Source organism: Taudactylus pleione, unplaced genomic scaffold, assembly GCF_031769625.1.
Source record: "Taudactylus pleione unplaced genomic scaffold, aTauple2 ptg000127l, whole genome shotgun sequence".
Lineage (NCBI taxonomy): Eukaryota > Metazoa > Chordata > Amphibia > Anura > Myobatrachidae > Taudactylus > Taudactylus pleione.
In genome coordinates, this window is record NW_028284529.1 from 1,999,411 (window position 1) to 2,012,204 (window position 12,794).

The 12,794-nt window shown below is 42.0% G+C and overlaps 1 protein-coding gene across 3 annotated transcripts in view; it reads left to right on the forward strand.

Annotated features, from left to right (window-relative positions):
- Positions 1 to 12,436, forward strand: part of FSD1L (fibronectin type III and SPRY domain containing 1 like) — a 116,593-nt gene extending 104,157 nt beyond the window's left edge. For all 3 annotated transcript variants that reach the window (XM_088472596.1, XM_088472597.1, XM_088472598.1), the window contains 3 exons: positions 4,765 to 5,016; positions 6,306 to 6,394; positions 8,794 to 12,436. In XM_088472596.1, coding sequence (XP_088328722.1) covers positions 4,765 to 5,016; positions 6,306 to 6,394; positions 8,794 to 8,916 — 464 coding nt within the window. In that variant the 3' untranslated portion in view covers positions 8,917 to 12,436. The remainder of the gene's footprint in view (positions 1 to 4,764; positions 5,017 to 6,305; positions 6,395 to 8,793) is intronic.
- Positions 12,437 to 12,794: the final 358 nt, after the last annotated feature.

Consider the following 12,794-nt stretch of genomic DNA (forward strand, 5'->3'; position numbering starts at 1 on the left):
TCATCTGGTTCAGCTGCTGGACCATCAGCTCAGCTCTACGTTGAAGCCTGGTTTCCACAAAGTTATTGCTTTTAGTCTGCCTGTCTGGTGTGTTTTGTGGGCAACCTTCACAGCATCGGGACTTGGCCTGGGTCACACCTGTATACGGTGTAACTTTTGGCTGCACTTAGTGTAGACAGCCTAGCCCTTGGTGTTATTCCTCCTTCGTGGGGGTCTGGTCCTGACCTGTGTCAGGGTTCTGCAGGTTACTGACCGGTTGTATTTTTCACAGTTAATGTAGTCTCTTACAGGGTCAGGAGCTGTTTCTGAGTGTAGATTACTTTTCTTTTGCCGCAAACAACCTTGTGGTGTAGGTATTACCAGTGCACTGCTGCAGCCTAATACAAAACCTGTAGTCAGATTCCAGGGTATCCAGGTTAGCACTCTAGGCTCTGAATCCAGCATTCAAGTTCAGATCTCGGTGGAACCTTATTTTATGACCCCAGGTTGACTACACAGATGAGTTGTGACCAAGCCATTGGGCGGGCCTGTAAAGCAGGCGGCCGCAATCGACAGTATTCGCGGACACCTTGTCTGGCTGTACTGGGTCGCTCTCCACCGCGCTTCTTTGACTATATTTTTTTTTCCCAGGGTGTCAGTATGTGTGCCCAAGTGATCGGACAGTCCTGCGCCTATTCCTAGAACTCCAGCGGGACGTCTGAGGTTTCGTCCCAAGCTTGGGAGTACCAACATTGTGTGATTCATTTTTTTTCAGTGATATGGCCGAGTGGTTTTTGTCCACAATAGGCCTGGTGGTCTCAGGCACCTTGGTTCAAGGACCCTGCCGTTGGTACTGTAAATTTTCTAACATCTTTACCCCAAAGGCCAGAACTTTGAATCACAGGCGTGGTGCTGTCTTTGGGCCTGATTCAGAGCCGCTCGTTCGTTCCGAGCGATGTTAGCCCAACTGCGCATGCGTACGGATCGTTATACGCATGCGCTAACCAGTCAGTGCGGCCGAAATTCATGTGCTCGCAAAACAGCGAATGCCTGCTATTTTGAGTGACAGAAAGAGGCGTATGTGGGTGGTAACAGGGTAAGGTGCTTGAAAATGGGGAGTGGAAATCAGAACGCAAGCGTGCTTAAAGGTCAAAACGGGCGTTTTATGGGTGTGCATATTTAAAACAGCAGCGTCATTGACCACGTCACTGGGTTATTTTATAGTCAGAACTGCTCGCAAAATTGTGGTAGCAAACACCAACCCCAAGAATAGCGAGCAGTTCATACCCTTGTCGATGTACTCGATTAATCTAATAAATAGCGGACATGACGTAGGATGTGAGCGGCCAGGGGGCGTATTTTTCCCAAAAACGAACGCAAGTTTTGTTCGCTCATTCAGACATAGAGGCGTGAACAGACCACAAACAGCAAACGGTTCATTTGAATAGCCACCCCTTGTTTTAGAACGAACGACCGCAAATAGCGAGTGGCTCTGAATGAGGGCCTTTGTTTTGACCAATGGCCTTGAGACTGTGTCTTTTAGACTGTAGTACCTGCAAGGGTCCTACTACTGGGTCCTGCACTTCGGTGGTAGCTGCCCTAGTCAGGCAAGGGCTCCGTTCTTTTTTTGGTGGCCAGTGGACCTTTCATCTGGTTTGAGCCTTTGCTGCATCCAGGGGATGTAACCTAAAGGTCTGCTTTGATCGTCCTCAAGGGACCATTATCCCTGGGTGTTTTACATCCATCTCCCAGACCTAGGTTGTTGTTGTTTTTTTCAGTGCATTCCTCCTTGTTGTAGGGGGCTAGGGGCCTGATTCAGAGCCGCTCGTAAGCAGCCGCTCGTTCGCTCCGAGCGATGTTTGCCCAACTGCGCATGCGTACGGATCGTAATACGCATGTGCGAACCAGTCAGTGCGGCCGAAAATCGTTTGTTCGCTAAATAGCGAATGCCTGCTATTTTGAGTGACAGAATGAGGCGTATGTGGGTGGTAACGGGAAGGTGCTTGAAAACGGGGAGTGGAGATCCCAACGCAGGCGTGCTTAAAGGTCAAAACGGGCGTTTTAAGGGTGTGCATAATTAATACAGCAGCGTCATTGACCACGTCACTGGGTTATTTTATAGCCAGAACTGCTCGCAAGATTGTGGTAGCAAAAACCAACCACAAGAATAGCGAGCAGTTCATACGCTGGTCGATGTACTCGATTAATCTAATAAATAGCGGACATGACGTAGGATGCGAGCGGCCAGGGGGCGTATTTTTTCAAAAAACAACCGCAAGTTTTGTTCGCTCGTTCAGACATAGAGGCGTGAACAGACCGCAAAGAGCGAACGGTTCATTTGAATAGCCACCCCTATTTTCTGGACGAACAACCGCAAATAGAGTTCGGCTCTGAATCAGGCCCAAGGTTCCATTCAGGGTTGGCATCCTCTTATGGGGGTACAAGTACTTCCCTTCTAGGGTCTGTGCCTAGTCTAGGAGTTCTGGGTATTCAGCCTTTTTCGGGAACGATAATCCCTGCAGGGGGTTTGAGTCCTTTAGACTGCGACCAGTTCAAAGGGGTGAGTACTTCACGTTTGGCAGCAGCATGGCCAATTCCTGTAAGGTCCCCTCTGGAAAACTGAGACCAGTGAGCTACGGATGGCTTTCAGGATTTCTAGCTGTCTTTTGCTGCACCTCTGTTGGGGTGTGGTTCCACTGGGCCCATGGGTTCTGATGTAAGGGCCCCGGGAACTTCTTTCTTTTATCCCAGCGGTATGGCTGGACATAGTGTCTCACGGCGACTCTGGTGGTCATTTATCTGTTGGGAAGTGTCAGAGTCACACATCCTGCAGCTCCTCTACCAGCTTGTTCGAACGTATGTTCTTGGTTTCTACGGTACACTCGGCTGTGTTTACCATGGGTTTTCCAAGGCTTCTCTTTAGCTACAGGAATTGGTAGTTTCCCTGCTGTATGTCCAGGGCTAGTTTCTATGGAGACTATGTTAGCTTTGGCCTTGGTTTTTTTTGGAGTTGGTCCTCTAGACAGGCTGGTTGTTCCTACTCTGGTCTAGGGCCCACAATATGTCTAGCACTGGCCGCTGGGGTCTATTGTTACCAAAGGTTTTTCTGATCCGGAAGTCGGAATCTCCACGGTTTTCTACATTGCCTTGGTGCCAAGTCTGTCCCACGTGAACTTACGCACTAGTTCTGGGCTGCTGTATGTGTTGCCTTCATTGGAGCATACAGTACCATAGGTCTCTGTCCTATGGTTTTGTGTTTTTTTTTTTTTTTTCTCTCCGCATTTTATGACTGAGTTCATGTGTCAGACTGGCTTTTGTTGCGCCATTGATGCCTGGATGGCTTCGAGTGTGTATCCTCTTCTTTTGTGGTACAAAGAGTGGGTCTGAATCCTTCTGGATCCTATTTCCAATTTCTCTTATTGGGCGTGAGTGCTGCGTACATGTCTTATGTTTTAGGACTCCCTGACGTCCTCTTAAGACACTTATTCTAAGTGAATGTCGGGTGCAGTTTCCTGACTATTTAGTTTAGTTTTCGCAGTGGTCTGCTTACAGTCTGTTCCTTTTAATTTTCTCGTCCTTGAGGCGGTAGACTGGACTTGATAGGGCGGTGTTGGACTTGCCATTGCCGTGGCGACTATATGGGGTGGTCTGAATCCGCTTGCATTCTGGCTTCTCCAAATTGTTTTCTCCCTGATTATTTTGGTTGTTGAAGCTGCTTCTGTCAGATACTTGCACTCTTTGCTCATATTGACTTGTCACCGTAGTTGTCTTGGAGTCTTTGCCTCTGCAGATCAGGTATCAACATTGAAGTCAGCGTCAGCCTGGTGGCTCTGGTTGCAACCTCAGGTTCACCAGATTAGGTAAGATAAGTTTCCTGGCCCAGGTTGACCACAGGGGAGGTTTAGGCCACGGGTTGTTCATACATGGGTTTCGGCCTAGGCAGGGCCGGTATACTGCAGTCTTGACAACATATCGGGACGCTGTCTTTTTTATTTTGTTGTGACTGCGATTTATGCTTCTTTCTGCCTCTGGGGGGAGTCCTTCGGGGTCTGGTATCCACGCAGTCCTGGCGGTGCGGCTCCCTGCTAAACTCACAGGGGCTGTTTTCCTAATCTGTAAGGCTCCCTCTATGCATGTTGTGGCTTTTGGGAGAAGCCACTCTGCCAGTGGCGGTTAGGTCAACTGTTCACCAGCAGGTTCACCATGTTTTTCTTGCTTTCCGGAGTTCGCATCTAAGAATGCTAGTTTTGGTCGGAAAGTCTTACTTTCAGGTTTTCTGAGCGTACCCTCCCCTAGGGGTGGCTTTTGAACGTGCCCATGGTCCAGTGTACCCCAGATCGAATGAAAGAGAAAATCGGATTTTTGTGCTTACCGTTAAATCCTTTTCTCTGAATCCATCTGGGGGGACACTGCGTTCCCACCCTTACGCTCAGTTCTTTGTTTGTGAGTGGGTAGTGGTTGATCTGTAAGTTACACTAGATGGTTTACCCTTGGTTTAGGGCTATTTTTGAAGTTATACTGAAGACCACAGGTGTCAGTGGGGAGGAGCTCAGAGGGGAGAAGCTACTCCCTTAAAGTTATACTAGTCTTAATTAAGTGCCAGCTCCTTCGGTCCCCACAAGCAACCCCATGGTCCAGTGTTCCACAAATGGATTCAGAGAAAAGGATTTAACGAAAAGTAAAAAAAAAATCAGATTTTTGTTGTAGTGTAAAAATAACAACTATAAGCATAGAACAATTGACATATATTGGTTACTAATGATCATTAAATGGTTTTTCAATCAGGTGAAACAACAATTGAAAGTGGACAGCATTACTGGGAAGTTAAAGCTCAGAAGGACTGCAAATCCTACAGCGTGGGCATCTCGTATAAAACAATTGGGAAATTTGACCAACTAGGAAAGACAAACACAAGCTGGTGCTTACATGTGAACAACTGGCTGCAGGCATCGTTTGCTGCAAAGCATAATAACAAGGCTAAAGCCCTGGAAGTGGCAGTACCATATAGAATAGGAATATACTGTGACTTCGATGGAGGTACTGTTTTATTTATTGAATTTTTTTCCAAAGTTTGTTAGAACAGCTCTGAATCCTGGGGTAGTACTATTAGTAGTTGGCGTTGGTCATTTACCATTTAGATGGAGTATATTTGCTACAGAAGTAGAGCACTCTAGCCGTTACTGACTTAAATGCACCAGACAACGCAATTCAGCTCTCGAGGTGAGTTTGTCAGCATTTGCCGTTTTCCCTTCCAGGGCCAGATTTCACATTGTGTTAAAGCTCTCTTATACCCCCTTTCCACTACCGCAATAACCCGAGTTGTTGTCTGGTCTACCCAGGTCGCGGCTCGGTGTAAAAGAGTTCTTGAAAAATAACTCGGTGAGAGTGACCTGGGAACCCGACCCTGGTCGCTACCACCAGGGTTCAACCCGGGAAGAACCCAGGTAATGGTGCAGTGTAAACAGTGCAACCCGGGTCACGATGACCCGGGTTATGCCTCATACCAGTGGATTGGCTGACTTCTGTAGTTCTTGGAGATAACATCACCCCATGCATCCACTGTAAAGCCGGAAACTTGTGTCCTGTATGAATGGCTGAACTCGGGAAATAACCCAGGTCCAGCCGCTGGTGTAAAAGGGGTAAAACCTGGCTCTGATCCATGCTTAGTCTGTGCTCAGTGTCCTGGGTTGGAGCTGGGTCTTTAATGGAAAAGGGGTAATAATGTGAGGCTGAGAATGCGGCCTTGGAGAAAACTTAACATTGAGAGCATGCTGTATTAAATGCCGATTACCCAGGCAAACAGGGTTGCAGGAAAATTCCTTTTATGTTAAATATGTATACCTTGTGCCCTATGTAATAAGCATATAAAGGCTATATAGGAACTGATGATTTCTTATCATCCTGTGTACTGCAGCTTTATTGACATGCTTGACAGTAGTAGAGGCCAAAGGTTTTATTGGGTTCATAACATAGCAGCACTAGTACTTGTATACTCTGTTTATGCTAACGTATTGTGCTGCAAGGGTAAAATTGCTTATTTATACATAAATGACAAAAAAAAATACTTAAAACGTTAGAGGCAAGACTAGTATAGGAATGCTACAACTATAAAATAAATACTACCTTAAATCTAACAGTGGCAAATTTTTATTTGTATAATTTACACTCTAATCACATTGGATAATTACCAGCCACTTCAAAACCAATACTTATTACGTACATTTTTCTTGTGCATCATTTGCCTCTGACATCTTCTTTAAATTATGTCTCCTTTAATATTTAAAGCAATTATTGTGCTAAAATTATGTTTATTTTTTTCTTTGCAGGTCAGCTTTCATTTTACAATGCAGACACGAAGCAGCTACTTTATAGCTTTAAAACAAAGTTTACACAGCCAGTTGTCCCTGGATTTATGGTTAGTAGGAAGCCTGCCATTATTTTCATACAAAGCAGCATGACTTGTTTATGCGGGAGAATGTTAATTTTCTGCATACTGAAAACGCCTTCTGTAAATGGAACTACACATGTGGGATCTATTATCTGGAATACTTGGGACTTAACACATCTTTCTGCTATTTGCAGCACCAAACCAAAAACCAGCTTTATTCCATTATTATCTCCCCAAACGGCTACTGACTTTACTTTATCATATTGTTTAGCAGTGCTCCTAACAGTGACTAAAGAAGCACTTGGTGATCATGGCTTGTTGAACAGTACCATCAAAGAGCAGCAATTAATTAGTTTTGTCAGAACTTACTGTAGCAGTAAGTCTCTGGGTAAAATATATCATAATGGCACATCAAGCTATTTAAATAAACCCCATCTTTTGCTGCTATTTATGGAGACAGATTATATTATAGTCTTTATGCAGTTCCATGATGTAAATCACTTCATAATTAAGACAATAAGTCAAATCTGTTCCTTCATATTGTCAGTATGGGCCAAATGTAATAGGGCGAGAGTTTAGAAAATGTGAGTGTTTAGCAGTAATCTCTCACAATGGTCGAGTTTTATCTTCAAAATGGGAAAACATCTGGATGAGAGTTTAAATCGTGTGAGTTTTTTGAGTCTAAACACATGCAAGTTTCCATGTTCTCAGGCTCTATTAGATTGGGCAAGTTTAAAAAGTGTGAGAGATTACTGCTAAACTCTCACATTACTACATTTGGCCCAATGTATATATTCACACATGACTCAATTGGGCCATTGAATTCACAACATACAGCATGAAGGAGGGTAAAGAATAGGTCAACCTATTACAGTGTCTTGGACTCTAGGGCTTATTGATTTGCATGCTTTCCCATTTGTGTAAGGGAAGAATATAAGGAGGAGTGACAACACAAGAGTTTTGTTTTTTTACTTGATAAGCAATCGTTTACTGGCCCATCCTATATATTTAATGGCATTGCACATGAGCTATGCCTCATTTAGTAATATTTCTTAATCTACTAGCTCACCTAAGCCAGGTACCCACTGGTGTTTGACTTGAGTTTTGTAATAATAATAATAAAAAAAAAAAAAAAGCAAGTGAAACTGTATGACAAACTTACATTCAGAAGGTCGTTGGGGATCACTCTATTGACCTCCACAGTAATAAGTAATCTTAAATCTACAACCAGATTTGAACATGCTAAAATACCAGTGGCTATGGTAACAACTCAGTACCGTAACAGGGCTGCATTGCACCCTGTGCAAGCCCACCTCCTATGCGCATGAGGTCGTGCAGTGGGGGCGGGGCCAAAGGCTCCCGATGCAGCTTTGCCCAGTGTGTCCTGAGGACTATTATATGCATGTCATTAATGCATGTACTATAGTTATGTGAGGGGATGCTCTTTTGGAACTTATTGTTTTAGCAGCCAGCACACGATTTGGCTCTTGCCTGAATTCAGTTGCCGGCATTCCTTTTAGCCCGCCTGGTGTTTACATTTTGGATCAGAGGTGCTCACTGCAAATGTCTGTGATACGGGTAAGAGCAACGGGCTTGACCAGATTTTATGCAGTCAGCACTACATATCTTTCTATACTTCATTTGGGAACTTTTTTGTGGAACCGGTGACTATTTCATTATTTGCGGGCACTTTATGAGAGTGGAAAACTCCATATAGGCAAAACCTCATCTTCACTTTTTTTTTTTTTTTTTTCCCATGTAAACTGTCGGGTTCCTATTCACTCCGATTATAATTATTAATTTGTATATATCTGTCTGCTATTTTCAAAGGAGCACTAATATAGATGTTATACACAGATTGACATTTATGCAACATATACTTTGGATATTGGCTGCATATAAATCACATATTGTTGAACACTACAGGATTGCTGGACTGACAATTGTTTCTTATACTGTTGCAACACTGTTATTTTTATAATGCTTGTTTCATTGCATTCAAAACAGATTTTTTTTTTATCTTGGTTTATTCAATCTAAAACTGATTTCTTTTGTTTAGTTCATCAGCAAGTCATTTTTATACTGCAGAGGGGGGCAATTCAATAAAATGCAATGTTGAATAGTGTTGGTAAAGAGTTCCCGGAGCTATACAATTGTCCCCATCGCGCCCCGCACTTAAGTTGGGAGATGCAGGTTACATCGCCTAATGCCGGGTGTGTATGTGCTATAACCTGCATTCCCCGTCTTAAGTGCCAGTCGTGATGTTGTTAGCGCATGCGCTAATAACGACACTAGCAGTAGTTTAGTCGGATTTCTGCTTGTACCTCATGAGGCAGAAAAACTATATAGATCTCAGAAATATTTATTGTAATAATAAAACTAAAACAAGATCAAGTAAACTTCTGCTTAATTATCTTTGCTTACAGGTATGGTGTGGCGGGATCACATTGTACACAGGACTACAAGTTCCAAGTGCTGTCAGAACACTTCAGAAGACTGAAAATGGGATGAGCGGTTCATCTAGCAGCTTAACCAGTGTTGCCCAATAACATGACACTTTGAATTTATAGGATGGAACATTTGCTCTGGTCTGAGTGGATTGCTAATTATTTTTTATTTAGTAACATTATGGTGCTGTTCACCAAAAGTAGGAGCAAAGTGATCATTTGGGTTATTCGCCCCCTGCTGCTCTGACGCTTGCAGTGTCCTTGGTGCCTGACCATGCTGCTCAGATTTGATGTTAGCATCTGTTACAAATGTTTAACAAGACATTGAGTAAGTAGTGGCTAGGCAGACAGAAAATGAACAATATGCCAGGGTTGTTTTTGTACCCATGGATCAACCCATGCAACTTATCCTAGGCATATTAAATGACTTGATTTTTAAATTCTACACACTACCACCTCTGTGCTTATTGGGTGGGACACAGTGTTCTGTAGAGCAAATGTGATTTTAAACAAGGCTACGTCCCTTTTAATTTGTTGTCATTATCCTCAGGCTACAGATATGATATGCTTCTGCTGTATATTGTTAGCAAGACCTCACGGTAGTATTGACATTGGGTACCATCTCTGGTGCTCATCTGACCTGTCATATTGTACTGGCATTCGCTGATAGCAATTAACAATTGCCTATAGTAACTTAGAATTAGGGAGGCTGAGTGTACACTGATATGGTTTGAAGGGTTCATCCATCAGAGGACTAAAGTGTGCTGAGGGAAGTGTGAAATACATCTGCATGGTGTAATTAGATCTAATAAGTTTAAAAATAACTGTTTTTAAGACTTCATAGGTTTGTCTTTGATGCAGTTACACACAGCACACATTGACCAAGAGATAAATTGGAAACAAAAACAGAATCCAACCACCTTGACTATGAAAGAGATGTATGTTGTATCTGTGCCCTAATAAACAAAGGCTATCTGACATGTTATTTATAAATATTAACAATATGTTGATTTATTATCACATACATTTTTGTGCTTTTTTTTCCTGACAAGCCCCATTGTCCCCCAACTATACAGCAGTTAGGTGCGACCTCCCCAGTACCAGCTGCCGCCCACTTGAAGTGAGTGAGCGGCTGGTAAATATCCGCATAATACATATTTTATGTACTTGTTTCCGTTATTTGTTTTAATGATCTGTGGACCGTTGGACGTAAATGCAAGGTTTTATTTCCCTGCAACAGGCTATTATATTTTTTATTGCACGTGTGTCTTTTTCCCTGAGGACATTTTGCCCTTACCACCCCTCTGTGAAGTGGGCAGAGACAGGGTTGGAGGGGGATATGTCAGCACAAAATGTGTCCCGAGATAGTCACCTGACTTGTGGGTACTATGCAAGTTGTGAGCTGATAATTATGATGGCCGCTGGCCACGTCTGATTCGCCAAATGTGTCTAACACTGATCCAATTATGCAAATATGTTATAACTGCTGTGACTACGTTCTCATAACAAGATTACAGTGTACTGAGCATAATTCCTATGCTGGGAAAAAGGAAGGCTACTAGTATGTTAGTGTGGAGACGTTAACATTTTATATTTGCATCTTGTTCATATTGCTTTCAACATGATCCATACAAATTGGGTATTATCTACACTTACCGGCCACTTGCTGTAATGTGTATGAATTGTGTACTGTGATTATGCCAATCCTTGTACAGTTAAGACATCCCTCCTCTATAGTAATCTTGCTGCATCTGCCCCTGTTATTTGCAGGGGGGCACATTTGCTAGTTTTGCAGGGTCGGGCTCATCTCACATTTGTAACCAACCCTGCATCGATAACAAAATGCAATTTACATTTGCGCTTAGACACAAATTGCGTACCACTGTAATAATGCCCTGCATATTTATTGAATTTGGAGGAAAATGGGTTTCACCTACAGGGAAGACAAATCTCAGTTGTAAAATCTCATAATACATGGACTCTCACGCACTCAACACCACAATTGTTTCCAAATAATGGAAGAAACTGCTGGGTGAATCTCAGGTCATCTTGGTTTACCAATGGCCGTTACATGTGTTTGCACATAGTAAAATTACCTTGGTTTCACCCACAGTCAGTCCTATTTTATCCTATTGTACCTAGTAAATACTAACTTTAATAGTGTGACCCACGTCATAGATCTTATAATCCTAAACCCTGTTGTCCTATAAATGATGATTGCAATGCTCTTCAGCCATATCAGTTAAGCAGAGGTTACTCATACATCACAGTGATACATGCAGGCCTTTGCTGACATATAGTACATACTGTAATCTACATTGCTCTCTTATATAAAGCACCAATGTATCCTTTAGCTTGTTCTGCTGATGGTTTATTTTCCCCTTTGCTATATGATGCACGGCGCCCACTACAGCCGGAGGAGGCAGCCTATTAATGTGTGGGTAATATATGAATGTTATTCTGAGGCATGTAAACATCTCTTTGTATTACAGGGCTACTGTATTTGAAGATGTATGGCATCTTATACATTTCCATAAGTACTGATGTGTCTATCCTTTTAGCCTAGCGCTGAGCACGTTTTTTTTTTTCCTTTTTACGACTGCTCCAAGTTCCACACAGTATAGAGATAATTGCTGGTATCACACAACATGGCAATGCTTTATGTAATAACGACATGATTTACACTTACAGTATGGCCAACATCCGATGTTAACAGTGATATAATGATTGGGCAAGTACCAACTTCTGTGCTACCATGTTGTTACATATATATGGGCTACAAAATAAAGTTACTAGGCCTTACAAATCTTGTGCAGCTCTGCAGTCGCCATTGCTAAGTGAATATATATGAACAGTTTCTTTAAAGGCCATCAGTACTTTCAGTGAATTACTGTTTGCACCAACAGACTATTTATATTAAGTTTAAGGGTCTGCGTGCTGCAAGTTATTCTTATAGCAACTATATCTTTGTGAGGTGAATTTTTTATATTGATATTGTTTTTTTCATAAAAAATAACCCATAATGACAAACTAGCAATGGTCTATTGACCAAATTTTCAAACTGGTGGTGGGTTCTTGTCAACTGTACACAACCCACCTGAATATTACCTTTAATTTTTGTGATCCATTTAACACATACGTATTAGGATACTATAATTGCACATTTGTGCTAATATACTTTTAGTTGAATGATAATTGTTACATGAATAGCGCTAAGCGAGGGATGTACAGTATCAAAGTGCATTTTTTGTCCATACTGCAAGTAAAAATGTGTCTTTTGTGTTATTTTTTTTAAACAATTGTGTAACTAATAATCACTGTAAAAAAAAAAATGATTCCATAAAAGTTGTTTGCAACCTGAGTTCCTTATCAACAGTGCAATGCATCAAGCATCAGTTTGCAACATCATATCAAAAACAAAAATACATTGTTTTAAATATAGATTTAATTGGTGAGGGTTTTCAAATTGCATGCATTGTGAGTATAAAGTTTATGGAAAAATGGCTGATTTACAGTTTATAGGGTTAGATCAGGAGCAAACAGGTTTGTGTGATGTTCGGTTTGCAATAAACATCATATGTTTTGTGTCTTTTAAAACCACCACACATTGGATGCGATTTTACTGCAGATTAATAAATAATATGAATTCTGTTTGAAAACCTCATCCGGGCGTTGACTGTTTTAAAACAACATAACAAACCGCACTTTGCTACTTCCCCATCTAAAGTGGCATACACACATAAAGATTATCTGTCCAACCAGCCAACTAGTTGATTGGTTGGAATGAAAATCTGGTAAGGTATGAAAGCAAATGAAAATCAGCAATTTGCTCCCAAACGCCGGAAAATGGACAAAAACTGTTGTTTGAACAAATTGTTTGGATCAAACATTTAACAAACTTGTCTGACGCCCGTTTTCATCTGTTTTCTGGCATTTAGGAGCAAATTGCTGATCATCAGTTACTCCCATACGTTACCAGA